The 27,474-nt window shown below is 53.0% G+C and overlaps 3 protein-coding genes and 1 non-coding gene across 6 annotated transcripts; 2 read left to right on the top strand and 2 right to left on the bottom strand.

The window, feature by feature from the left end:
- Positions 1 to 121: 121 nt before the first annotated feature.
- CHRNA10 (cholinergic receptor nicotinic alpha 10 subunit) lies at positions 122 to 5,270 on the top strand. The gene is made up of 5 exons (XM_045555580.1): positions 122 to 252; positions 1,548 to 1,693; positions 2,154 to 2,308; positions 3,056 to 3,588; positions 4,293 to 5,270. Exons 1-5 carry the CDS (start codon positions 192 to 194, stop codon positions 4,748 to 4,750), a joined length of 1,353 nt encoding a protein of 450 aa, XP_045411536.1. The 5' UTR covers positions 122 to 191; the 3' UTR covers positions 4,751 to 5,270.
- Positions 4,878 to 17,548, bottom strand: ART1 (ADP-ribosyltransferase 1). Its single transcript, XM_045555581.1, has 5 exons — positions 17,497 to 17,548; positions 10,785 to 10,902; positions 9,700 to 10,480; positions 8,742 to 8,783; positions 4,878 to 6,207 (listed from the first exon to the last, which is right to left on the bottom strand). The coding sequence occupies exons 2-5, from the start codon at positions 10,845 to 10,847 to the stop codon at positions 6,140 to 6,142; spliced, it is 954 nt and encodes a 317-aa protein (XP_045411537.1). The 5' UTR covers positions 10,848 to 10,902; positions 17,497 to 17,548; the 3' UTR covers positions 4,878 to 6,139.
- On the bottom strand, positions 8,483 to 8,617 carry LOC123643143. The gene has a single exon (XR_006736700.1). It is a non-coding gene; the product is annotated as a small nucleolar RNA SNORA48 (small nucleolar RNA).
- A 6,598-nt stretch (positions 17,549 to 24,146) lies between the features above and the next one.
- On the top strand, positions 24,147 to 26,933 carry ART5 (ADP-ribosyltransferase 5). 3 transcript variants are annotated; one of them, XM_045555578.1, is made up of 4 exons: positions 24,147 to 24,206; positions 25,211 to 25,940; positions 26,459 to 26,491; positions 26,700 to 26,933. In XM_045555578.1, exons 1-4 carry the CDS (start codon positions 24,147 to 24,149, stop codon positions 26,792 to 26,794), a joined length of 918 nt encoding a protein of 305 aa, XP_045411534.1. In that variant the 3' UTR covers positions 26,795 to 26,933. The 3 variants fall into 3 exon arrangements, with proteins under 3 accessions (XP_045411534.1, XP_045411535.1, XP_045411533.1); XM_045555579.1 differs by lacking the exon at positions 26,700 to 26,933 and adding an exon at positions 26,575 to 26,680 and having other exon boundaries at positions 25,211 to 25,736; XM_045555577.1 differs by lacking the exon at positions 26,700 to 26,933 and adding an exon at positions 26,572 to 26,680.
- The last annotated feature ends 541 nt before the right edge of the window (positions 26,934 to 27,474 follow it).

The raw sequence follows: 27,474 nt of genomic DNA, 5'->3' as shown, positions 1-27,474 counted from the left end.
GGAGGGTCAGATAACTGGAAGGGCTACAGGGCTCCCTTGGAGGGTGGGTGGACTCACCAGAGATCTCAGTCTTACTTCTGACTTTTAGGTTCTGGCCACACCATCTTGCCAGCTGGGCCTGATTTTGCCCTAGGTCTGGCCAGGAAGCCTCACACTCAGAGACCAGCCCCACCTCTTGCTGTGGCCAGGCCATGGGGCCCGGGAGCCACCACCTCAGCCTGAGCCTTCTGCTCCTGTTCCTACTCCCTCCAGGTATGAAGCTCAGTAAACCAGCCCTGGCCTCTCCTGGCCTCACTGGTATTCCTGTCCTCCCCAGATCTCTCTCCGCACGGTCTCTACCTTTCTCCTCAGCACCTGTGCTGAGAACAAGCTCTCTATCCAGGGAGTATGGAGGAAGGGGTGCTAAAGACGGGGAGAGGAGACATGGCTGGGGTGGGACGGTGAGTGGGGAGCTTCCAGAGATAGGGCTGGAAAAGTCAGAGGGGCCAGGTGACGGGCCTGAAGGCCAGGCCAGTGCTTTATCACGCAGCCACTGGGGAGCCACTGCCTGGTCAGATGTGCATGTTTAAAAGCTTGATCTGTGGGAAGTGTGGAGTGGAGTAGAGGAAGGTGAGCCTGGGGACAGACGGGGGTGGGGTGGGGCAGAGGGGATCCTGCTTCTGTTGTGGTCCAAACTGGAGAGGATTCAAGAGATATTTAACAAAATTTAGGGGATTTGAATTATCTGACAAGATCTGGAGGTTGGTTTTTGCAGCAAGAGGAGGGAGGGGGAAAAGGGAAGGATAATTCCCAGGTTTCTGGCTGAGGCCACTGGGGTGCTGTTTGCTGAGATAGGGAACACATGCTAAGCGCAGGGGTATAAGAAGTGAGTTCATATTTTGGACCTACAGAGTTTAAGGTGTTTGTAAGAAATTCAGGAGCACATTGCAGTATATACGGGTCTGGAGCTCAGGAGAAAAATTTGAGCTGAAGTAAAAGGAGAGAGCAGCCAAGGACAGGATTCTGGGGAACAATATTTAAGTCAGGGACTGAAGAAAATGTGTGTCAGGAAAGCCCAGGGAAGAGTGTGTTTTCAGAAGAGGGGAGTGTCCCATAGTATCAGAAGCTTTGAAAACCAACTGCAGTGCAGATGGAGAAGCAGAAACAGGTTTGAGAGACTGGAGTGGGGCGTGGGGAGGCATGCCTGGGTGAAAGTTTGCACTCCTGTGGGCTATTTGGGTCCCTCTAGCATCCGCGGCAGGGCAAGCAGAATCCAGGTCTCAGGAAGGAAAGGAAAGGGGAAGAAATTTGTCAGCCTTGCTCCAGAAGATAGTACCAATCCACTCTATGGCCTTTACCTCATCTGTGCCTGGAGGCAGCCCAGGGAGGAACTGGAGCCACAGCTAGAGTGACAGAGGGCAGACATCGGAGACCCATTCAGAAGGCTGTGAGACAGTGGAGTAGGTGATAGGGCTCTAGCCTTGGGAGTGGAGGGTGTGAGGAGAGGTCCCCAGACTAGGGGGGGACCTAGGGTCACAGATGGACAACGCTTCTTCCTGATCCCCCAGAGTGCTTGGGAGCTGAGGGCAGGCTGGCTCACAAGCTGTTCCGTGACCTCTTTGCCAACTACACAAGTGCCCTGAGACCTGTGGCAGACACAGACCAAACTCTGAATGTGACCCTGGAGGTGACGCTGTCTCAGATCATCGACATGGTGCGTTATGGTGGTGGTATAGCTGTGGAGTGTTTACCTGTAACTGCGTAAAGGAATAAAAGGAGGAGAGGCTGGGATTATCCTCCAAGCAATTCTTTTTCTGTAAATGTTTATTTTTTTAATGGGTGCAATACCTTCCGCAGCCACCACCCTTTTTGTGTAAATATTAATTATTAACAATGATAAAAGTTACTATTGGGTACTAACTCTTGGTGCCCTCCACTTTGCACACTTGACTTTACTGAATCCCCACTAAGCAGGGATTATATAATTGCTGATGAAGCTGAGGCCCAGAGAAGAGAAGAAGTCACATAGCAAGGTCAGGCCTGGGTGGGAACTGGACTGTGTGGGCAAGTTGGGTTTGTGGATGCCGACCAGAGCCCTATAGGTGAGTGTGTGCAAATGGGAGGGTATGCAAATACATGTGTCCACATCTGTGCCCACTCCCTGCCCCCACTAGGATGAGCGGAACCAGGTACTGACCCTGTACCTGTGGATCCGGCAGGAGTGGACAGATGCCTACCTACGATGGGACCCTGATGTCTACGGTGGCCTGGATGCCATCCGCATCCCCAGCAGTCTTGTGTGGCGGCCAGACATCGTACTCTATAACAAGTACTGCCCTCCCTCCTGCCCCTCACAGAGTTGCCCCTAGGCCTGGATATGCCTAATCCCCCCTCCCCACCACTGACCTGGTTGCTATGCTGCCCTAGAAGCTTTCCCCAGGACCCTTCTAAGATACCAGGAGCTCACCGCCCCTGCATGGCACTCCCACTTTAGGCTGCACCAGGCCAAACCAGTCTGATGTCTCTTGGGAACCCACTGTGTGGTCCAGGGCCGGTTCTGTGTCTCTGCAAGAGAGATGCCTGGGACACAAGTGCCGCTCTATGGCACACTCCACCCTTCCAGGCCAGCTCTGTGTCTCTCAGGGCTCCCCAAGCGCCTACGTAACGGTCTCCTTCCTCCAAGGCTTAGCCCGCTGGAGCATTTTATTTTTAATGTCTCTTTGACCAGTTCTGTATCTCCCAGCCAACACACGGTCTGCACACTTTCCCTGAGGCCCCTCCACGAGTTTTGCAGATGACCCCCAAGGGAGGACACTATGCGGCCCACAGCTCCCTCCAGGTTCTGCAGGGGAATTTTTACGCTGCCCTGGGCTAGATATGTGTCCCTTCTGGGCCCTTCAGGCGCCACCCCTTAGAGGCCTCCAAAGGCAGAGGGCCCTCTCTGGGCACACTCCATCCTCAGTGCTGCCCCTAGCGGCTTTGTGGCCTCAGCGCGGATCTAGTCACAGAGCCCCTTCAGGGGGGCGGCTCCGCCGGCCCCTGCAGCCTCAGCGAGCTCCACCCCGCCTGCCTGCAGGGCGGACGCGCAGCCGCCGGCCTCGGCCAGCACGAACGTGGTGGTGCGGCACGACGGCGCGGTGCGCTGGGACGCGCCGGCCATCACGCGCAGCTCGTGCCGCGTGGACGTGTCTGCCTTCCCGTTCGACGCGCAGCGCTGCGGCCTGACGTTCGGCTCGTGGACGCACGGCGGGCACCAGCTGGACGTGCGCCCGCGCGGCGCCGCCGCCGGCCTGGCGGACTTCGTGGAGAACGTGGAGTGGCGCGTGCTGGGCATGCCGGCGCGGCGGCGCGTGCTCACCTACGGCTGCTGCTCCGAGCCCTACCCCGACGTGACCTTCACGCTGCTGCTGCGCCGCCGCGCCGCCGCCTACGTGTGCAACCTGCTGCTGCCCTGCGTGCTCATCTCGCTGCTCGCGCCGCTCGCCTTCCACCTGCCCGCCGACTCCGGCGAGAAGGTGTCGCTCGGCGTCACCGTGCTGCTGGCGCTCACCGTGTTCCAGCTGCTCCTGGCCGAGAGCATGCCGCCTGCCGAGAGCGTGCCGCTAATCGGTGAGCTCGCCGGGCGGGGGAGAGCCCGTGCCCTCCCGGGTGGTCTCGTGGGTGTCCGCCAGTGCAGGGGCGGGGAGCCGGGACACGGCCGGCGTCGGCAGAGGGGCCCCCGCTTCAGTGCGTGAGAGGCGGTACTCTGGAGCATGGCCCCAGTTTGAGATTGAGGGGAGAGGAGAAAGCCCCTTCTGGGGATAGCACCTCTCGCTGCTGGGGCCCGGAAGGAGTTGGTCTTTTCTCAAGACCTTGATGGAGAAGCGTCGCTGTCCCCAGATCATAAGCAAAACATATTGAGTGCTTGCTGTGTGCCAGGCGCTCCCCCAAGCATTTGATATTTATTAACTCAATAAGCATCACCACGAAGCTATGAGATAGATTCTCTTGTTATCCCAGTTGTACAGAGAGGATCAGTATCTTGCGTGAGACTGTGGCCATAACTATTTGGGAGCGTGACTTTCATGGGTTGTGTGTGAGTGCAATCTCCAGCAGCCAGGGCAACAATTAGGGAGCAGATAGCTTCTGACAACCCACTTGTAGGAATGAGGGATGGGGAGAACTGGGCCCCTACCTCCTTCCTGCTTTCTCCATTGGGTTTGGAGGGTCCTGAGTGCCTCATGGTGGGCTTGTTCCCATTTGTGCAGAGGTGGCTGGGAAGCTCAGGACCCACAAGGTTTTGTTTTGGGCCCAACTGGCTCTCTCTCTTGCAGGGAAGTACTACATGGCCACTATGACCATGGTCACATTCTCCACGGCACTCACCATCCTTATCATGAACCTACATTACTGTGGTCCCAGTGCCCGCCCAGTGCCAGCTTGGGCTCGGGCCCTCCTGCTGGGACACCTGGCCCGGGGCCTGTGCGTGCGGGAAAGAGGGGAGTCCTGTGGGCAGCACAAGCCACCCGAGTCATCCCCTAGCCCCCAGCCTCCTGAGAGAGCGGCTGGCTCACAAGCAGGCCCTTGCCATGAGCCACAGTGTCTGTGCCACCAGGAAGCCTTACTGCACCATGTAGCCACCATTGCCAACACCTTACGCAGCCACCGGGCTGCCCAGCGCCGCCACGAGGACTGGAAGCGCCTGGCCCGTGTGATGGACCGTTTCTTCCTGGGCATCTTCTTCTTCATGGCCCTGGTCATGAGCCTCCTGGTGCTGGTGCAGGCCCTGTGAGGGCTGGGGCTGGGTCCAGGGATCTGCTGCAGCCACAACACCTCCAGACAGGGATGGCCAAGGCTGGGTGGTTGTTGGTCCTCTGATAGGCCAGCCAGTCTCTCCCCAGTGCTCCTAAGAACACCCTCTCTTCAGGACCAGAGCTACTGACTCCACTATCCATGAGGGAGCACTCATTGTCTGCATACCCTAACTAAGGGTATTACAGAGCCTGCCACTCCCCTAATTCCAGAGGAGCAACTCTAAAAAGGTCAAGATCAAAGTACAGTTTTGGCAGGACAGATTTAAATGTCCATGCTGGGTGTTAGAGCTCTTCCTGGGGAGAGTGTGGATTATTATGTAAGAAACAGAACTGTCGCATTTCCTGTCTGCCTCCCTAGGTAGCTGCTGTTGTAGTCTTGCCTGTCTCTGCTTAGGGGCTCAGGAAAGGGGATTCTTGGTCTAGTTTCCAGAGCAGGACACTGTACAGACATTTGGCCCCAAAGCCCCAGCTCATAATAAAGTAAATGTGTGCCTAGCAGCCGTTTGGTGTACTGTTTTACCCTTGGGGTCCCTGGTGGTGAAAGTTGGGGACCCAGGTCAGTCTGTCTAGAGAGAGGAACCTCAGGCCTCATGGCTTAGAGCAGAAGTTATATCTTTGCTGACAAGAAAATGAGTGGGATTTGACTGAGACCCTGGCAGAGGGCTGAGAGCTTTCTCTTCCATCCCTCCCACTCTCTGTGCTCTGGAGTTAGGTACAGTCCACCCCATTCCCGCACACAGGCATTTGGAGCTTGACAGTGTCCAAGGCGGGGCAGTGCAGGGACCCGCCGTTCCCAGGTATTTGTTCCTTTCTGACTGTCACACATTTCCTGGCACCACCTCTGTGCCTCAGACACAGTCTCTGCCCTCAGGAATCTCACAGTCCAACATGGCAGACAGATACAGACCTGGGGTCTATGGCAGCATCTAGGGACTCATGAGAGCATAGAGCCTGGGCCCCTAACCCAGCCCGATGCGGGAGGTTGAGAAGGCTTCCTGGAGGAGTGAATAGGAACTTTCCAGGTGGACATGTGAGGCATTTAAGTAACACCAGCAAGTGTCATGGCCAAGTGCTTTCTTCTCCCATCACCCCCAAAATGAGCTGAAGTCCCTTCTATCTCTGAGTTGCTGCCTGTCCTGGAGTCCCCCTACCTCTATTCAGCGGGTAAGGTTCAGTCCCAAAATTCTCTCCTGTTTCTCTACAGCACATCTGGCAGCTGCCAGAGAAGGTCCCAGAGTTCCATGCAGGAAGGATCTTGGCGACACCTAAAGCACACACGTGGCCAGCATCCTCAGGGTGGGCAGCAGCAGGCAGGGCTGTTTGGTGTCTGATGGGTCAGAGGAGGCCTGGACTCTCTGGAAAGGCCCTCACCCAGGGAACCAGAGCAGTAGCAGCAGCAGGGACCAGACTGCGGAGAGGGGGCCCTGACCCTTGGCTGCAAGGAAAAGAGAGAGACAGAGAGACAGAGACAGAGACAGCGAAAGGGAGGGAGAGAGATTGATTTAGGAGCACAGTGAGGACATGAAGATACAAAATGGAGAGACTGGGAGAGTGAGCTGGAAAGACTGATACACAAACTGTGACAGTTGACAGAGATGGAGACCAAGAATTTAGGGAGGGGCTGCCCCATGGCAGTGGGTTATCAGAACTTACTAACGTTAGTGTCACTAAAGTTGGTATACAACACCCACCCCCGCAACACTGCTAAATTTTGACTGCCTTTAAAAAAATTAAGAATTTAGGGCCGGGCGTGGTGGCTCATGCCTGTAATCCTAGCATTCTGGGAGGCCGAGGCTGGAGGATCGCTCGAGGTCAGGAGTTCGAGACCAGCCTGAGCAAGAGCGAGACCCCATCTCTACTAAAAATAAAAAGAAATGATCTGGACAGCTAAAAATATATATAGAAAAAAATTGGCCGGGCGCGGTGGCTCACGCCTGTAATCCTAGCTCTGGGAGGCTGAGACGGGTGGATCGCTCGAGGTCAGGAGTTCGAGACCAGCCTGAGCAAGAGTGAGACCCCGTCTCTACTAAAAATAGAAAGAAATTATCTGGCCAACTAAAAAATATATATACAAAAAAATTAGCCAGGCATGGTGGCTCATGCCTGTAGTCCCAGCTACTAGGGAGGCTGAGGCAGTAGGATCGCTTAAGCCCAGGAGTTTGAGGTTGCTGTGAGCTAGGCTGATGCCACGGCACTCACTCTAGCCCGGGCAACAAAGTGAGACTCTGTCTCAAAAAAAAAAAAAAAAAAAAAAAGAAAAAAATTAGCCGGGCACGGTGGTGCATGCCCGTAGTCCCAGCTACTCGGGAGGCTGAGGCAGTAGGGATTGTTTGAGCCCAGGAGTTTGAGGTTGCTGTGAGCCAGGCTGACGCCACGGCACTCACTCTAGCCCAGACAACAGAGTGAGACTCTGTCTCAAAAAAAAAAAAAAAAAAAAAAAAGAATTTAGGGAGGAAGGTAGACAGAGTTGAGGAGACCAATGAGAGTCATAGTTCCCCTTCCAGAGGTCATTGAGTGTGACCCCGCCTTCTGTTGACTCAAATGAGGCATTGCAGGGTGAGGTGGAGCAGGGAGCAGAGATCCGAGCAGGATCTGGTCATGCTGAACTTGGCTTCTCTGCCCCAACCCCGGAAAGGGAGCTGCAGGCGGAACTGGGCGGAAATCTAAACTTTTCCAGTGCCTGAAATTGCCTTATCAGAACTCAAAGAAGATGCCCGAGATTAGAGACCCGGCTTCAGGTCCTGGCTCTGCCACTAACTCACTTTGTCACCGTGGACAAGTCATTTCCATCTCAGGGTCTCACTTTACTATTTAATGAGGTATGGATACTGTACCATATAATGCAAAGGTGAAATGAGATGCTGTCTGGGGAGGGCCGTGTGGTTCAGAGTGTGCTGTGGAGCCAGGCTGTCTGGACTCCACGCCTTATTAGCTGCATAGCCCAGGGCTGCTTGCTTCTCTTCTGTGTGCCTTTGTGCCCTAGTGCTGTCATCTGCAGACCAGGGTGATGACGGTGTCGCCACCACTAGAGTGTGGTGAGGATTAGTGGCATGGTGTGCGTGGAACACTGAGTGGTGCTATGCCAGGGAGAATGGTGGGAACAAAGTGGAGGCCGGGCACCCTTCCTGCCTGCTGTCCCCAGAACCCTGAGGAGAGAGGAGAGACCAAGGCTTGGTGAGGAGCTGCCATTTCTTCCCTGGAAATGGCCTGTTCCTGCTGTGAGGAGTGGTGGCCCACATAGGCCTTGGCAGAGGAGGTACTTAAGGGAAGAGAAGAGTCACAGATGAGAGGGACCGGGGGATCATCTGGTCCAATTTTCTTATGAGACATATAGGGAAACTGAGGCCCAGAGAAAGAATGAGTTGGTCACAGAGAAGGTTAGTGCAGAGCTTGGACTAGAGCCCAGGCCTTCAGCACCCAAAGCCTGGAGTCGACCTTCAAAGGTGGGTCCAAGGGAGTCCCGAGGGCAGCAACGGAGACAGTGGGCTCTGCCGCTGAAGGAGGAGGGCACAGGGGAGGACCTTGTGGGGACCAGCCTGAATCTTTTGGCCTGATCAGTGGCCTTCTCCTGCAAGGGAGGGGCAGACTCAGGCTGGAGAGCAGCTGTCTCTGCTCCCCTAACCACCACCCCTACCACATATACATCTTGGGGCGAGGTTGGCAACCCCAGCAGGTGCCTGATTAAGAGAGTCCCCATGCCCTGCAGCAATCCACGTGTCCAAGGCATGAATCAGGCATGAGCACAGACCAGAAGCCAACCTGGGATAAACAAGGGGTTGCCTTGCCCCTGGCTGATATGAGATGGGCATCACCAACCAGATGTCACTCTACCCAGGTCAGGGACAGAGAGTTGACTATTTGATTAAGCAGGTGGTTTTCCTTATAAGAGGGAAATCCAGGTGAGGGGCCCAACCCCAGAACAGCTGGTTCATCCCTGAGCTGAGTCCCACAGCTGCCTGCAGCCCTTACCTGAATTATCCAGATGGCAGGGCCCAGACTTACACTTCTTGTCTGTAGGAAAGAAACAGTAAAGAATTCTCAAGCCTCAGTTCTCCAGATGGGAAGGGACCTCAGAGTCCTGATGGTCCAGGCCTAACTTGTTAGCAAAAACTGGTGCATTTTCCTCTAATTCTGTTCCCCGATGGTGGGACCTCCCTTGACTAGGTTTGACTTGACCGTGAGCAGGGAGCCGGCCATCAAAGCCAGGATCTGTTCTGGAGACTCCTGCTCCCTTGGCCTGTGACTTTGCCTCTTCTCCACACCCACCTGTTCTTCCATGCCTTGTCCCAGCCATGGAGGGGCCGGTTTGTGTTCTTTGCATCTCTTCCTCACCTTCCCTCAACTCACGCACACTCCTGATGCCATCCACAGTGGGAACTGAAGCCACATGAACCACCTGCCTGACCACAGCTAGAGCTCGGCCTTAGGGGCACAGCACCCAGCTGCTGTCTCACTACCCCTGCCACCCCTGGCCAGCACACACCACAGCACATAATTCCTATTCCATCCAATAAATGCACTCTTCTTGGAAACTGAGGGTGGGGCTCATGCTCATTTCTGGCAAAAGTGGTTTAGGTGTCAATACTCTGGCTGGAAAACAATTCCCTCCAGCTTCCAGCCAGGAGAAAAATCTGACCAGGGCTGCCTGCCCCCTCAAATGGCCAAAAGCCCTTGCCTTGGTCAGGAAACCCTCTTCAGCCTGCCAGCAGGCAAGTGGCCAGCTTTGGCATAGATCCCTTCCGAAGGTCATGTCTCCCCTCAGATGGAAGGGTGGGGTTGGTGGACATGACTGGGTCCTCCTCACCAGCTGGGGACGTTTATATGTGTGTGCCTCGGGCACAGGGGGTGGGGGCTTGGGTTTGTCAGAGGCGTTCGTGGGTGGGGAAGCCCACCTGCACAGGTGCTGACGCGTGCGCGCCCTCCTCACCTTTGATGTACTCGCAGTTGTATGTGCTGCGCTTGCCCAGGGCCCGGAGGTAGATGCGGGCGGGGCCCTGGGCCGGTCTGCTGGCATTGATCACCTGGAAGGTCTCGAATGGGGGGATCAGCACCTCTTCCTCTCCAGGGAAGAAGGAGTAGGCCTTGATAGGGGTCCCAAGGCAGGTCCAGATGCCAAAGAAGGTATCCTCACCAAAATGCTGGGCTGCAACATTCTGCAAGGACGCAGAGGCGAAGCCCCCCAGCCTTACAGTGGCTCCGGGCCCTGCTGGCCGGAAGCGCAAGCCATGCACCCCTCGGAACACCTGGCGGCACCGGGGCAGACGCTGGCTGCTGCTCAGCAGCTGCAGGGCCTCGGTCAGCAGGAAGTGGAGTGTCTTGAAGGAGAAGTGCCGGAGATAGTGGGTCCGCGACCGGCCTGCCTCACGCACGGCTGCGTTGAACTCCTTGTGCAGGGGGCTGTTGGCTGTGTAGGCCAGGAGGGCCACCCCATGCTCGTCGCGGAAGCCCGGGGGTGGCGGGGGCAGACGTGTAGGGCTGAGGCTCCACTCTGGTCCCCAGGCCCGGCGCTCCTGCCATTGGCTGCTTGCCAGTGCCCAGCCATCTGCATACACTTTGTTGGCCTGGAACTCTGTGTGGTTGAGATCTGGTAAAGCAGCTGTCATGGCCACGGCACAGCCAGCATACTGGTCATCAAAGGAGGCCAGGGCCATGTCCAGGGGCATTTCTTGAGAGAAGAGGTCTCGTCGTTGGATGGGGTGGCTCTGGGCCTGAGGGGGCAGGAGCGGCAAGGACTGAGAGGATGGGCCCTGGGAGAATGGGACCCCTGCCACCCAGCTCTCCCCTCCACTGAGCGGGGCTTGTACTGCTGAGAAAGGCACTAAGGGCCTCAGACAGACCTGCAGGGAGGAGGATTGGGAACAACTGGCTGCAGGTTCCCCAAGACCAGTGTCTGGAGCTATCCCCTAGGGCTGAGCGATCCCCAGGGGAAGTAGCAGGCATTCTTTCCTCCTCCTAGAATTCGGAAGAAGCTCAGCTCCCTGCCAGGACAGGGGCAGTGGAAGATGACCATACCTGAAGTGCTTCCATAAGGCCCATGGCCACAAGTAGCAGAGACATCATGGCAGACATCTGCATGTTGGAGGTGACTTTGGGCCAGTTGCTGTCTCTTTTTGGGTCTCAGTTTCCTCATCTGGAAAATTGCAATGTTAATCTGTATAGTTTCTTAAAAATTAATTGGCACTTAGTCTGCGCCATTCCCAGCAGAGTCACAAAACAGATACGGAGGCTCAGGGGGGAGGGAGGGAGAGAGAGAGAGAGAGAGAGAGAGAGAGAGAGAGAGAGAGAGAGAGAGAGAGAGAGAGAGAGAGAACACCCTTCTTACCAGAGGGAACATGGAAGACTTACTGGAGGAGGTGAACGGGGTCTTGCAGGATGAATAGGAGGAAAAAAATGTCAGCAAGTGGAGGGTGGGAGAGTGGGAGACAGGGGTTTGGGGCAGGAAAGGAGTTTTGAGCAGCAGGAATGGAGACAGCAGAGGTATGAGAGGTAGGAACTCTGCGGATGTAGAGAGGGAAAGACTGTCATCTGGTCTGGCAGAGCTTGCAGGACTGGGCCAGTCGTGAAGGGACTGCCACGGTGAAAGGTCTGGGCTCCACTTCACAGGAGAGGGGGGCCAGCACAGGGGCAGATCCAGGAGTGGTCAGCTGGTGCAGCCATAGTAGGACTCCGGGGACAGTGTTGGAGCAGGGCCTGGGGTCCGGAGGTGCCCCTCTCCCCCTGCAGTCCTGCTGTGGACTGAGGCCTCTTCCAAGCCCTGGACTGCTTCTAGGGAGGGACAGATATAAACTCCTCTACTTGGGAGGCTGAGGCGAGAGGATCTCTGTCTCAAAACAAAACAAAACACTCGCGGGGTGCTGGGAAAGAGGCATTAGGGGAGAGTACAGGGGGCACCGGCTTCCTCAAGGGAAGCGGAGGGAACCACAAGTGTCCTGTACCCTGTGGGTAGCCACACCGAGGGCCAAAGTGGCTCCAAGGAGGTGTCCAGGCATTGGGTCAGGGTCAGGATTGGAACAGACAGTTTCTAAGTCAGCGCTATGGCTGCTACTGTTGCTTCTTTCCCCCATAACAACGTAATGTTTGCTTGTTGTGGGGGAGGAAAAGCGCATGAATCACAAAGTCCAAGTCTGCTGTCGCCTTTGTCTTCACATCCCCTCCCCTCTCACACCCACACCTGCCACTGGGGGGCGCTGACCTGTGGCAGCCTTGTCCTTTGGGACCTTTCTCTAAGCATGTCCAAATAATATAATATTTAAATGTACATTTAGACACATAGTTTCAGGTATGCAGCCCGTTCTGGTTTTTATTGTCATTTTTTTCAAAAAGAAAAAGGAAGCATGCTTACACATACGCATTCTGTAACCCTTCTTCCCCAGGAACCGATATATCATGGACTTCCTTCTGTGTCAGCACATAGATACCTACCTCATTCATTATAATAGCAGCATGGTATATTTCATGATATAATTAAACTATAATTTATTTAACCATTTCAGAACAGATATGCACTTAGATTTTCTTCCTAATTTTTAAATATTATATATAATACTACAGTGAATATTCATATATATCAGTTCTTTTCTAATTGTGCACATATTTCTGTAGAAAGATTTTCAAGAAGTAAAATGAGATTTAAAGGATATGAATATTTTTTATTTTGACCGGCACTGCCAAACTGCCAGTCTAAGAGGTACTAGTTTTCCCTCCCACCAGCAATGAGTGCGAGAACCTTTTCTTCACATCTTCGCTCATGCTGAATATTATTGACCTCTTTTACATTTTTATTTAACTGGTGGGCACAAATGATACCTACTTTTTAATTTACATCTGTTTCAGAACAGCATCCATCATAACTTTAAAATTTTAATTGTTTTAAATTTTTAAAGTTTAACTTTCTAAAAGGCAGTACATTTTCATTATTCAAAATTTAAATGGCCCACAAGGCATACAGTCAAAGGCTTTCAGCAGTTCCCCAACCCCAACCTCATCTCCTTGGAGGCAACCAGTGCTCTCATTTTCTTATGTATCCTCCCAAATCTACACATATGAAAGCAAATTCACAGGTATTTCTGTTTTCTTTCTTTTACAGAACCACTGTAAAAGTGGTTCTTTATCTTTTGGAATCTGATGAAGCTGAAACCTCCCTTCAGAAAATGAACATATGCACCGTCATGCAAATGTTGCATAAATTTCAGAGCGGTTATGCCTCTGTGCCCAGCCTCATTTAGGTTAAGCGTCCCTGCTCTGTCATCCCCTCTGGCTCTGGGGGGACCTCAGTTTTGATAGTTCAGTGACTCTAAGACACTGGGACGCTATGTGTCTGTAATTTTATCAGTCTTCAAATCAAAGATCCTGTAATTGCCAATATACAACTTAAATTTAAGGTTTGAGCTTCTCTGGGCACCAGCACTGGGGTTAGCAGTAGTTTTTACCAAATTCAGTATGTCCAAAACTAGACTCATATCTTATTTCCCTCAAAACACACTTATTCATTCATTCCACAGTTTTGTTGTTGTTATTGTTGTTGTTGAGCATCTGTAGTTTGTCAGTCGCTGAAGATAAAATTATGAACAACAACAACAAAATCCACATCCCTAGTTCTTTAAGCTCTTTTGAAGTGGAGATGGCCTTGGAGTGTATAATTTGAAGCAGTGTGTGATGCATGTTACAGAAAGAACCAAAAGAGCCTAACTAAAACAGATTTGTGGCAGGAGTAGCATTTAAATGACAGTCTAACCAGAGGAAGCACACAGTATGTAGAAATGAAAATGGCACCACAATGGGATGTAAAGCATGGGACACCCCGTACCCACTCCAGGATGGAATGCTAACTGGGCAGAATATGTGGCAGCAAAACACGGCTTGAACTCTTCTCTGTAATCTCTTGGAATCCACCAAAGAAGCCTGAGCTGCTATAACTAGATCCTTGTCTCCTGTGCAGAATCCAGTCTGTGGGTTCAGGTGGGGCTTTCCCCACTCTGTGCAGGCTGGGGGTGAGCACGTGACCCAAGCAAGGCCAATCAGAGCCTTCCCTGAGATGTGATATATGGATGCAGCGTGAGAGAGAGCGTACCTGACACCACTGATTCCTCAATCCATATCCCCCGAGCCCACCTTCGAGTCCACATGCCATGGATAGTTCTCATGCAGGCTGCCAGCTTCCCACTTCTAGTGCCTCACGTGCTTCTGTGTCAGAGGCTTTCTCCATCGCTCTGGGAGCCTGCTTGTTGCCAGGACAGGGCAGCCCAAAAGTGCAGGGGATTTAATGTTCCCAAGGACAACCTTCAACCAATGAGGGATGGAATTCAGATTCTCTGGCCCACAGAGGGTCCCCAGTAGGACTAAGCCCCAGTTGACCATAGTGGTTACATGCTCATTAACACACTTTTTATTGGCTTTTTTCTTTTCTCTAACTCCGCCACTCCTTCACTTGTATTTCCTTGGACCACCTTACAAGGAAGCTCACTGCACCCAAGTCCTTGGAGCCCAAACCAAGAGAGAGAGTCCTCTCTTTGGAAGCTGCTCCTGCAGCCTGGCCCCCAGAATGAACACATGAGGAACAGGCCTGAGCCCTGCTGAGCCAGACTGACAGCCAGAAACAGAGCTGCCCACCAAGTCCAGTTTACATTAGCTAACTGACAGCCAACCCAAAGACCCAGGGATGTGGGAATAAATGTTTGTGTACCGCTGAGATTTTCTGGCACACAGCAAGAGCTCACTAGACCAACCATATCCTTCCTTGCCCTGTTTCTGTTCCCACATGCCCTGCAGGAAAAGACAGAGATCAGAGGCTTGGGGTAGGGAAGGGAACTGTGAAGTCAGATTGGGGACAGTGAAACATGTGGCCTGACTAAGGGAAGGACAGTGAGGAGGGACCCAGAGTTATGAGGTAGAATTTACTAAACTTGGTGTCTGATGGGATAGAAAGAGGTAAGAGGGAAGAGTCAAGAATGATAGTCAGGTTCCCATCCTTTAAGATGGAAACACAGAAGAGAAGTGGAAAAGAGGTTTTTTTTTAAAGTTGAAGCTCCTTTCTTATTTCCCATCATCTTTCCCCATTGTTTTTTTTTTTTTTTTTTTTTCATACAGAGTCTTGCTTTGCCCGGGCTAGAGTGAGTGCCGTGGCGTCAGCCTAGCTCACAGCAACCTCAAACTCCTGGGCTCTAAGCAATCCTACTGCCTCAGCCTCCCGAGTAGCTGGGACTACAGGCATGCGCCACCATGCCCAGCTAATTTTTTCTGTATATATTTTTAGTTGGCCAGATAATTTCTTTCTATTTTTAGTAGAGACGGGGTCTCGCTCTTGCTCAGGTTGGTCTCGAACTCCTGAGCTCAAACAATCCGCCCACCTCGGCCTCCCAGAGTGCTAGGATTACAGGCGTGAGCCACACCGTGCCTAGCCCCCATTCTTAAATTAGTCCAGGGTATCCCTCTCCCAACACAACCCTGCACAGTTTTTCTTCCTTTTTCTTTTTTCAGCTTCATTGAAGTATAATTGGCATACAAGAAACTGCACATACGCAATTTGATGAGTTTACAAATATGTATACACTCATGTTAGCGTCACCACAATCAAGGTAATAAACACATTCATCACCTCCAAAAGTTGCCCTGTGTCCCTTGTTTTTATTTTGATTTTTTGTCTTCTTTCGTTTTTTTTTTTTTTTTGAGACAGAGTCTCACTCTGCCACACTGTCTAGAGTGCAGTGGCATCATCATAGCTCACTGCAACCTCAAATTGCTGGGCTTAAGCCATCCTCCTGCCTCCTCCTGTCTCAAGTAGCTGGGACTACAGGAACACTACTACACCTGGTTAAATTTTCTATTTTTTGTAGATACAGGGTCTTGCTCTTGCTCAGGCTCTTCTCAAACTCCTGAGCTCAACTGATCCTCCTGCCTGGGCCTCCCAGAGTGCTAGAATTACAGTGTGAGCCACTGCGCCCAGCCTTGTCATTTTTAAATGTATTTTTCCAGAGCTGTTTTGTACATACATGTATGCACATGTGTGTGCATGCATATATATTTATTATTGTAGTCCCAGTACAACGTAGGTGCTCAGAAAATATATTGAGTGAATGATCAGGTTTGGAGGGGAGGGGAAATGGTGAGTTCAGTTTGGAAAATGTGAACTCTCCGGGTACAGATGTCCAAGAGGTGGCAGAATGGACAAGAAGAGACATTTGTGAGCTATGGGTGTATTGAAGTCAGGGAAGGGATGAGGTCCCAGGGAGAGAGGAAAGAGAGGGTTGAAAAGCGGACAGGATGAAGCCAGAGCTCAGGTGGAGGGGGGCTCATCAGTTCCTAGAGGTTGGTTGCTTCTGGCCCTCGGGCTCTGTGAGATACCCTGGTATCCTCGTGATAAATTCCTCATTAGGCTTCATCTAGCTCAGGATGATTTCTGTTAACTTGCCATCACAAGAGTCTCACGTGATACGCCATCCTCATTATTCACCCAGTCACCCATGATGGTCACCTGGGTATCCATTCATTCAACCCTCCACACATTCACACACTTGCCAACTAACGCTGGGCTTGACAGGGGTCCTGGGATTCTCCTTCCCTTTCCCCATTCCCACAGCCCTTGCCCCCGCTCAGGTGTGCACCTGCCTCCTCGCCAGTCTCCCTGCCCCCGCTGTCACCCCTGCTAACCCACCTGCCAGGGAGCAGGGAGAACAGTGTTTCTATCTTGTTCCTTCCCTGTTTAAAAGCCCTCTGTGCCAAAATTGACTGGAAAAAATATCCCAAAATACAGAGTGAAAACTCAACAGATGGCAGTTACGAAGGAAGAGATGAGAACACATCTAGGGGAAAAAAATTGCAAAAAAACCAAAACCAAAACAAAACATCCCTACATACCCCTAGGACAGAGTCCAGTGTCCTTATTCTGGCCTTCCAGGCCCTCTGTGACCCGGCCCTCCATGAGCTCTTCAGCCTTGTGCCACCACCCCTGCCTGGCTTCTGCAGCACAGAACGAAGTTCCAGCCGGGGCTCCGTTGCTTCCCTCCCTGTGGCTCTGCACACCTTGCCCCTGGGTACCCTTCTCCTGGGTACCCACTCTTCAGGGCTTAGCTCAGGGGTCATCTCCTCCAGAAAGCCCCCTGGGTTCTCTGGGCTCCCACATCACCCTATGTTGTCCTCTGCCACTGTCATTGTCACACTGTGCTACCCTTTGGTGTGCCTGTCTCCCCTTCTGGCCCATGAATTCCTTGAGGGCAGGGACCAAGTTTGAGCCATTCTGTGTCCCCAGGGCTTGGCCCCAGGCCAGGCACAGGTGAGACCCCCAGAATGTTGAGCACAGCTAGCGATGTAGACCACTGCAGAGCGGGTGGGTTGCTGACTGTGGTGAGCAGTGTTGGGGGTGGGGTAAGGGCCAGAGTGGCGGGGTGGGCGTGGGGTGAGGAAGTGGAGACGCTGACCAATCCCCTTGCACAGCCCACAGGAGCTGCCCTTCTGTCCTTCCTCTTGTCCTGCTCAGGGCAGTTCTCTTGTCAGTTTCCCCTCATCCAGGCTCTCAAACATTCCCTTCTGGGCATGGGACCTCAAATCTCCCCAGGAATCCCAGACTTCCCAATGGCCCCAAACCCTAGGTATCCCCAAACCTCTCCATCAAAGTTCCCCTTAGACTTTTTCTCGTGACTCCTAAAACTCCACCACTAATTCCCCCAATTTCACCTCAAAAAACTCTTTTCCTGCCTGGCGTCCGGGAGGAGGGTGGTGTGCTCCTTACCTAGGCCTTGTCAAGGGTGGGGACGCTGGTGTGGATCTCCGTGGTAGGTCACCAGGGGAGTGGCAGGACAGGTTTCTCTTTCACACTGTCGATCCCCACCCCGTGGGCCTCCCCTGCACAGCTGGTCAGACATGTGACACCCCCCGTCTATTTCTGGACATCTCCTCAAGCCTCAGGAACACTGGCCTCTGCCCAGTCCGACCTGGGCCAGTGCTTTTCCCATAACAAGTGGAATCTCCGAAGCCAGAGAAGGTGGGCTGAGGCATCGCGGATTCAGGCTGGGGCAGCTGCCTCCTTGCTGGATCCGGTCCTGCCCACCCATCAGCCAGCAGGGAGGAAGAGAGGCTTTAGCACCCCTGGCCTCAGGGAGCATCTTCTTACCTTTTATTCCTTTCATGTGAACACTGAGACTCACCTACCGAGGCTGAGTTCTGAGTCCCAGCTCCAGCCCTGACTTACCAAATTACCTGTCTGCCACACTCAGGACCCCTGTCCAGTGACTGGGTTTGACTCCATCTCTTGTCAGGGTTGGTTTTAGAAGGATGTTGTCCTGGTCCTTTGGCTCCTAGCTTAATACCAAGCAGGGCAGGTGCCACCCAGTGATGACAGACACTTAACCCTTCCACACAAGCAGCTTTTATTGCAGGCTTTTTTAGCACAGAAATAGAAAGCGAAAGGACGCTTCCTGAGGGGAAGCACCCCTGGGGTCTTACCACACCTCTGTTGCCATGTGTGCCCCTTACAATATGCTAAAAGGTGGGTGGAAGATTGCTCATTGCTTTCCTGGGGAAAGGATGGAGAGTTCTTAGAGCTAAGGGCCCTCCCCAACTTTATCCTTATAGGGTAACTTCCAGGGGTTGTACACTGTCATGGTGCTGGGGGTGTGATTTTTACTATGCTAATGTATGTTAATGGGGAAAAGGTCACCTTTGGACATTAACTTCTAGGTTCTGCAAATGCTCTTGGCCAGGAAAAGTCCCTAACTGCAAGTTCTTGTCATTGCAGGTTAGATTCTAAATGCTCCTTGGCCTCTTCATTTTTGCCCCCCTCTTTGTTTCCTGTGGTTAACACTGCCAACCTGCGCCTGTCCCAAACATTCCCTCCTGAGAGATAAGTGGGCCTGAATTCTGTCAGGGAAAAGGGACAGATGGTCAGGCTTGTGTAACTGCTTCTTGCTGAAAAGGGATGTCATCCCTAGAGGCCTCCTCTTGTCTCTCTTCTAACCTGTCCCTAGACATTCCACTCCTGAGATCTGAAAGTGGAGGCATGGAGGTCCAAAGCATTCATTGGGAGGGGCTCAGTATCCCCAGCGGGCAGAGGCTGGAACCCACGGATCATCATGGCCTTGTAACAGAACTGTCACAACCTAGAAGAGACAAACTTGACCAATATGTCAAACAGGCAAGGCCCAAAAATGAGCAATAGCAGGAAGGCTGCCAGAGGTCCTAGAAGAGTCAACCAAGAAAACCAGGACCATACGTTTGATTTAAAATTCCACCAGTTGAATCCCCAGAATTTCCTTGTTCCTGAGGGTTGTTAGCTTTCTTGAGAACATTTTGTAAATTAGTTTGTACTTTTCCAGATTGATTGACAAAGAAACAACAATCTTCACCTAAGCAGGCACATGTGCCTCTTTGGTTGGCTGTAAGCAGGTCTATAGCTCTTCTGTTTTGTAACACAACTTCTGCTAAGGAAGTGATTTGTTCCTGAAGGGTGTTAATTTGTACTGCCAGGTCTGTGACTAATTGAGAGCCTTTGAGGTGCAAAGATTGGATTCAGGAGACCCCTGGTTTTGGTCCCGATTCCTGTGATGCTCCCCAGGACTGCCAAGACCATCACTGCCCCACGTTTGCTTCTGTAATTGGAGGTGGATAGGGGAAGTGGGACTGAATCAGTGATAAGGGTCAAACTGGGAATTATAGTTACTAAAGTGCATGTTCCTGTCCAATTTGCTGGGAGACATGATAAGCATTTGAGCCACAGAGAGAGTAAGTCTGATTTTTCAGATTGAGACACATATCTGTGGATATATTAAAATAAGATTTTCCAAGGTGGCTACTGCACTGGTTAGAGCATTCTATACCTTCATAAGTAGAAGCTATAGTTATTCCAGCCAACGGGGGTAGACAAGCAGTGTTAGGTGATATTCTGGATCTGTTAAATGCCCAATTGAAGGAGGGATTTTTTTTTTCTTCGCAAGCAAGCAAAGTGCCAAAGTTTATTAAAGCATAGTACATTCCAGAGAAGAAACAGGTCAACCCCGGCAAGTGGAGGAGACCTGAAGGAGGAAATTGTAGAATTCTGTCCTATGTTGTGGTGCTGATTACCATCATCTAGCTTCTTGCAGCCATTTCTGTTAATATTAAGGGGTTGGAACCAAAAATTATGCCACTTAAAGGGGCATGAACTTGGAGGTGGGGGACAGACACTGGTTCCTGAATAGCTTGTTGTAGTCCAGTTAGTGGTGATATTGTTGGACTTAGGAAGGGAACGAGCATAAAAGGGGGCAGTGTTGACAGATTCCCATACCATGGCTTGGTGCAGTGGGTAGACAGACGACAGGTGTGGTTGCAAGCCTGTGAATGGTTGTGAAAGTCTCCCCCAGAGAGCCCAGAGTGAGCAGAGCTGATCAGACGTGGGGGACTTGTTGCACAAGTGTAACTGAAGAAAAGATGGCTCCTTGGAGGTTAAGGTTGGCTCTGTTACACAGAGAACTTAAGAGGATTTTATTGACCATGGGTCGGACCCTTGGGTTTATGGCCCACCCAGGGCGATTGGAATATGAGAGGATTACACATGATTCTAGCTGATTCCGCTCAGAAGGTGGGACTGGAATGGCAACAAGCCCCCACCGTAGGGAGCTGCTAGCATGCATCCAACAGTTGGAGTATTTTTCTTTGCCCTGTTTCGACTGCTTGGGGCAATGAGAGGGCCTCCTCTGCCGTGGGTAAATAAGGGTGCAGTCTTAGGCCTGGGGCTGGAAATGTAGGGAGTAGGATTATTGTTAACAAGGGGAGAAACGTAACTGTGGATAAAGCCGTGGTGTAGGGTTATGAGTGCTTAAAAATTTGCAGACACGGAATTTTGCCCTCGTTGCACAGTATGTCGAGTATAAGGCTCCCAATAAGGGCTAGTATAAGAGAAGCCAAGCAATATATGTAAGGATTTTTCAACATCGGTAGTGACATTACCCATAAGACCTGATTATTTCACCTTCTTAAAGAGGAGCTTTAGCTCTTCAGTTGGCTCACGCTCATGTGCGTCTGTCGTGTCCACATTTTCTTGGCCTTTGGGTCCTGGGTGTCCACCAGTTTGATCCTTGAGATGTGTACCCAGCTCTTGATCCCCTTCGGTTTGACCCCTGAGGGGTGGATAAGAGAACCTGCTGGGAGCCTGTCCACAGTGGCTTCTAACTGAGTCAGTGGACCCCTGTCTTTCCAGTCTTAGTAATACCCAGTTTCCAGGTTGGATGGGGGAGGTAATTTTCCCTTCCTTGAGGGCCAGATATAACTTGTTGCCCACAGTCTAACATGGCTTGTTGTACCTTCCTAAATTTATAATATGTTTTAGAAGATAACTAGCTTCACTGGTCTCATTCTCTAATGACCTGTACTTGGAAAGGTCGGGCATATAAGATTTCAAAAGGGCTAAGATTTAATGCCTCCTTGGGAGAGACACGATTCTCATCAAGGCAACAGGAAGGTTTTGAACCCAGGTTGTTCGGGTTTTCTTCACATAGTCTGGCTAAAGCTCTTTTTAGAGCTTGGTTGGTCCTTTCAACCTTACCTGATGCCTGAGGGCGCCAGGTGGTATGTAAACGGTAGTCTCTCCCCAAGGTTTTTTTTTTTTTTTTTTTTTGAGACAGAGTCTCGCTTTGTTGCCTGTGCTAGAGTGAGTGCCGTGGCATCAGCCTAGCTCACAGCAACCTCAAACTCCTGGGCTTAAGCGATCCTACTGCCTCAGCCTCCCGAGTAGCTGGGGCTGCAGGCATGTGCCACCATGCCCAGCTAATTTTTTATATATATATTTTTAGTTGGTCAGCTAATTTCTTTCTATTTTTAGTAGAGACGGGGTCTTGCTCTTGCTCAGGCTGGTCTCGAACTCCTGACCTTGAGCGATCCACCCGCCTCGGCCTCCCAGAGTGCTAGAATTACAGGTGTGAGCCACCGCGCCTGGCCTATACCCAAGGTTTTGATAGTCCTTGGGTTACTTCAGCTGTAAAAGCCAACCCATTATGACTTTGGAGGCTCAGGGGAAGACCAAAGCAAGGTATGATTTCTCTCAATAACACTATATACCTCTGTTGCCTTTTCTGTAAGGGTTGGGTAGGCCTCAACCCATCCTGAAAAAAGGTCCACCAAGACCAAAAGATATTTATAACCCTTACACTGATTCATAACAGTAAGTCTAGTACCTAAGGAGGCTGGGTTCTCAGTCCCAGCTCCAGACCTGATTTGCCAAGTTATCTTGGAGGACTGTCTGCCACACTCAGGACCCCTGTCCAGTGACGGGGTTTGACTCCATCTCTTGAGGCACTTTTTTGGATCCCAGGTGCTGGGATGGGAGAAGCAATTCCCCAAGGCTTTGGTAGAGAGAGGACAAGGCAGTGATCCCAGTAGATCGTGTGCCAGGGGCTGTCCCAGCAGGCCAGGCTGTCTCCAGACAGTGCCTTCTGTTCAAGCAACTGCAAACACTCATGTCTCTCCAGGCAGAGGGGCAGGCAGGATATGTAGACAAATGCTGTTTTCATAATAACGGTAAATAGTAGAGTGACTCCTGATTTTCTAACCTAGGAGGGCTTTGGGGTGGCTAGTCTCATTAGAAGGAGCAAAAGAACTTGTCTTGAAGCCCTTTTCCTAACAAGCACTCTGCTTTGGGGGGATGCCATTCTTTCCACCTCCCTTCCCACCCTCCTCCGAGCCTGAACATGCAGTTTGTCTTCCTGTTTGGTCTACATGTAGGAAGGATTTTTGGAGAAAACAGGGTTCTAGGTGGAGGAAACTCTTTATTTGGCTGACAGTCTGAGGGGATGAGGGGACGGGGTAAATAAAATGAGATAGAGCAGGAGGAGTCCTTTGGCTTAGTCTGATCTCCCACACTTACCCCAGCCCCAGCAGGCAGCATCTCCTAAATTCTGACCTTCAGGACCCCGACGTCCTCTGGCCACTGTGCACGGGAGCGACACTGCCCTCCCCCCTTGCCAGGCTCAGGCTCAGCTCACTGCTTGCTCAGATGGCCTCTTCTCCCATTACTTCTTGTTGAGCATCCAAAACTCAGAGCCAAGTTATTTATAGACAAGCCCAGAGGAGGTGCAGGGAAAGGCTAGTGTTTATAAACATGGGGTCACCTGAGTCTGGGAGATCCAGACCACAGGTTCTGGGGGAAGGGGCAGGGCTCGGCCCTGAGGATCTGCCGGAGGGCTCTGCCCTCTGGTCCGACCCCACTTACGGGGAAGCGGGAGGGAGTAATGAGGAGCGAGGGGGCCTGCGACCCAACAAGGGGGGCATATGCAAATTGTATGCAAATCAGAGAGTGCCCAAGTGACGACCTTTTTCGTGGCCAGCTCTGCGGCCTCCCGGCTTAGCGGTCGGGGGCGGGGTCCGGTCGGGTCAGGGCCCACCTGAGGGAGAGGCTGAGTCTCACAAGTTCCCTCCCTGACCCTGGCCTTGCTCAGAGCCAAAGGGGGTCCTTGAGAAGGAACTCGCAGCCCTTGGGAATGGGAGTCACGGCCCCAGCCCCGTGTGTGCAGTTGGGAGGAGAGGTGTCGGGTTACCGCCGTGGGGGCTATAGTTAGCCGGGGACTTTGTTTGTCAGCTGGACTCCAAGGACCGCAGCCGCCCGCCGGGACTGTCACCGCTCCTTCCCGCGTGGGGCCTCCGCAGCCTCCAGGTGGGTCCTCGATCCCCCCGCCCCTCTCAGGCGGGGCCAAATTACGGCCCCACCTTTATTGTCGCAAAAAGGTCCCGGACTGGAGGCGCTAGTGAGCAGGGGATTGCGGGAGTCTTGGAAGCCGAGACTGTGCGCCGTGCAGGGGGCGCAGGGGGGCATGCAGGGGGCGTGCAGGGCCGTGCAGGGGGCGCAGGGAGGCATGCAGGGGGCGTGCAGGGCCGTGCAGGGGGCGCAGGGAGGCGTGCAGGGCCGTGCAGGGGGCGCAGGGAGGCATGCAGGGGGCGTGCAGGGCCGTGCAGGGGGCGCAGGGAGGCGTGCAGGGCCGTGCAGGGGGCGCAGGGAGGCATGCAGGGGGCGTGCAGGGCCGTGCAGGGGGCGCAGGGAGGCATGCAGGGGGCGTGCAGGGCCGTGCAGGGGGCGCAGGGAGGCATGCAGGGGGCGTGCAGGGCCGTGCAAGGGGCGTGTAGGGGCGTGCAGGGGGCGTGCAGGGCCGTGCAGGGGGCGTGTAGGGGCGTGCAGGGGGCGTGCGGGGGCCGTCCAGGGGGCGTACAGGGGCCAAATTCAAGGCCCCGCCCACCCATAGGTCTGCCCTTTGCCCACGCCCCGTCTGGGCCCCAGTCCTGGACCCCAGTCCTGGACCAGGGACCCCTCACGCCGCTGGAGAAAGGGTCTGGGTCTTTGTCTGAGCCCGCCGACTCCAGGACCCCGCGGACGCTGGTCTCGCCCCATCTGCACCTGGCCCTCCTAAATCTCCCCCAGGGATGGTGCTGGCAGCTCTGCTGATCGGCCTCAGCTGCCTCGGCCTCCACACCCTCTGGCAGGTAACTCCAGGAACCATGCCCTCCCACGAAGGGGGCGTTTGGGGACAGGCCCTGAGCAGGTGAACCGGAGGCACTGACTTCTCACAACTCCCTCCCGGGGACTCTTCCCTAGGATTCCACTCCTCTTAATTCTCTTCCTCTCAGGAACCTCCATCCCTGCAGGGAGCCCCAAGTTCCCATTGCCTCTCCCAGAACCTGCACCTCCACCCGCCACTCCCCCTTCCTTCTTATCACCTGTCACTAGGGGATGCCTCCAACTTTCTCCTCACTTCTCATCTCCCATCACAGGCACAGCCTAGGCAAACCCCGCTGGGCCCCCTGTGTGCTCTGGGCCTGGCAGCCCCTCCCAGACCAAGCTTGGCCTCCCCACCCCAGCCCCTAAGTTTGGGGATAAAGGCTTCCAAAGCAGGAGAGCACTCAGGAGTCTCAGAGCTGACAATGGTTTCGTGTGGTGGCTGAACACCTGCTGGAGCCTCCAGAAGGCTGAGAGGGACAGAGTCTGAGGAGAATGGGGTCGGGTGTCGGGTACTGGACATGGCTGTGTATTTGCGTATCACCTGGACACTGAATCTTAGAGTCGGAAAACTGCTTGGAAGTCATCCAGCCCGACCTCTCGCCATGCTCGGGAACCTAATGATAAGTTGACTCCTTTTAGGTTGTATAGAAATGAAGCTCTTTATGCTATCCTTGTAATAGCTCTGCAAGATTGGAGATACCCTCAATTTATAGATGGGGAACCTGAAGACTAGAAAAATTAAGAGACTTGCCCAAGATCCCATAGCCAGTGCATGGGGAAATCAAGATTTGAACCCATGTCTGTCTGACTCTAGTGCCTGTGTTGTTTAAGCCTCTTCTTGGACCCTTGCCAAATTGCATATACCAGATATCTGGGCATAGAAATGAGATTCTGTGTTTCTGAATTTATCTGCCACCAAGACGCCCTCTGTCCGGTGCTCTGAACTTACACTCTTTCCTGTGTGGCTCCTCTCTTCCTTCCTCCGCAGGCCCAGGCTGTTCCCATCCTGCCTCTGGGCCTGGCTCCAGACACCTTTGACGATGCCTATGTGGGCTGTTCAGAGGAGATGGAGGAGAAGGCAGCGTCCCTGCTAAAGGAGGAGATGGCCCAGCACGCCCTGCTGCGGGAATCCTGGGAGGCAGCCCAGGAGGCCTGGGAGCACAGGCGACGAGGGCTCACTCTGCCCTCCGGCTTCAAAGCCCAGCATGGAATAGCCATTATGGTCTACACCAACTCATCCAACACCTTGTACTGGGAGCTCAACCAGGCCGTGAGGATGGGTGGTGGCTCTCGGGAGCACTACATGAGGCACTTCCCCTTCAAGGCCCTACATTTCTACTTGACCCGGGCCCTGCAGCTGCTGCAGGGCAGTGGAGGCTGCAGCACGGGACCTGGGGAGGTCGTGTTCCGAGGTGTGCGGAGCCTTCGCTTTGAACCCAACAGGCTGGGGGACTCTGTCCGCTTTGGCCAGTTTGCCTCCAGCTCCCTGGATGAGGCGGTGGCCCGCAGATTTGGTAATGCCACCCTCTTCTCTCTAAGGACTTGCTTTGGGGCCCCTATCCAGGCCCTGTCTGTCTTTCCTGAGGAGCGTGAGGTGCTGATTCCCCCTCATGAAGTCTTCTCGGTCATCCGGTTCTCCCAGGACGGAGCCCAGAACCTAGTGACTCTCTGGAGCTATAATCAGACCTGCAGCCACTTTAACTGCGCCTATTTGGGTGGTGAGCTATGCATGGGGGAAGCAGGCCTGGCAGGGTGGGTGAAATGAGCCAGGTAGATGTCCCCACACCATCCCCAGACCTTCAGGTGACCCATTTGGTTAATGGGGAGTTGAGGGCTGGAAGTCAGCTGTAGTTATTGTCCTCTGTGACGCAGTTTCTGTCAGGTCCTCTGTTTTCTAGATCTGTGAATATTCTCAGATTCTATATTTTCTCAAAAGGGTCCACCTGCTATACAGTCTAATAGACTAAAAAGACCCGGTTAAGGCTAGAAAGCAGAGGAAAGAGACAGGAGGCCCCAGGCTCAATGGTGCTGATATGATACCACCTGGAAATGGAATGGACAGGCAATCTGGAAAGATTTCCTGGGGGAGGGAGGAGCAAGGGAAGTCAGAAGTGTGCCTTTAGGCGAAGGGAAAGATGCACTGAGAGGGGGAACGTCCCTGCCAGGGCCTGGTGGGAAGGGAGATTTGGGGTGCGAGAGTGGGCCACACAGAGCCTCACCGTGCTGCCTGTTGCAGGGGAGAAGAGGCAGGGCTGTGTGTATGCACCAGGTGAGTCATCCTTCTGCCCCCCACCCCAGGTGCTTCGAGTCCGCCTGGCCCTGCTTCATCTTCTCTTCTTCTCTCTCCAGCAGGGGGGCAGCCAGAGTTACCCTCTGAGGGGGTCTTCTCTCTGCTGTCCTGGAAGACCCTGCTCTTGGCTCCTGTGGGGTTCCAGCTGTCAGGAGTTGGGCCCTGAAAGTCCAAAACCTGCCACTAGAAGTCCTGGGAACTGGTGACCTTCTTGTTAATATAAAGAAAGGGGGCTTCAAACAGCCCCAAGAAGCAAGAACATGGTTTTGGATCCAGCCCTAGCAGCCATCTCCCCAACCAGGATGTGGGAAGACCTGAGGCCACAGCAGGGTTGAGGGAGCCCCGCTCTGTGGTGGGGACTTCCTGAGACAAGCAAGGGAAGTACTGTGATGGTTACTCGATTAAACGCTGTTGCAGTGTGGAGACGTGGAATTTTATGACTGGTTTGTTCTGTGACACTGGACCATCTGCCCTGCTCTGGCCTTGCCAAGCTCAGAGACTGAGGGACTAAAAAGAGTAACTTCTTGATCACTCCTGGACATGGTCCCCTGTGCAGACCCATGTCACACACTGTAACCTGGAAATCCAGAAGCTTGAACAGCCAGAGGGTCCTCACAACAGCCATGAAGGCAAGAAGGGGGATGGCTGGATTCCTCGGCCATATTTGTCAGATGAGGAATTTAAAGCCAAGGAAGGAAGCAACTTGCTCAAGGTCAGAGAGTCAATATTGAACCCAGGCCTCCCTCGTGCATCCCAGGCCTCCTGCCTCCTGGTCCAGAACTCTTTCCACTAAAGATTTGGGGAAGCCAAAAGTAGGATCCTACACCCAAGATACTTGGGACCCCAGAGCAAGCCATTTCTATTTGTCCTGCTCCCACAGGGTCTATTTTAGGAGAAAGGGGGAAGAACTAAAAGCATCAAGACACAGGGATTCTCACACACTCCGGAGGCATCTCACATCC

Source organism: Lemur catta, chromosome 7, assembly GCF_020740605.2.
Source record: "Lemur catta isolate mLemCat1 chromosome 7, mLemCat1.pri, whole genome shotgun sequence".
Lineage (NCBI taxonomy): Eukaryota > Metazoa > Chordata > Mammalia > Primates > Lemuridae > Lemur > Lemur catta.
This window is presented reverse-complemented; position numbering and strand designations above follow the sequence as displayed.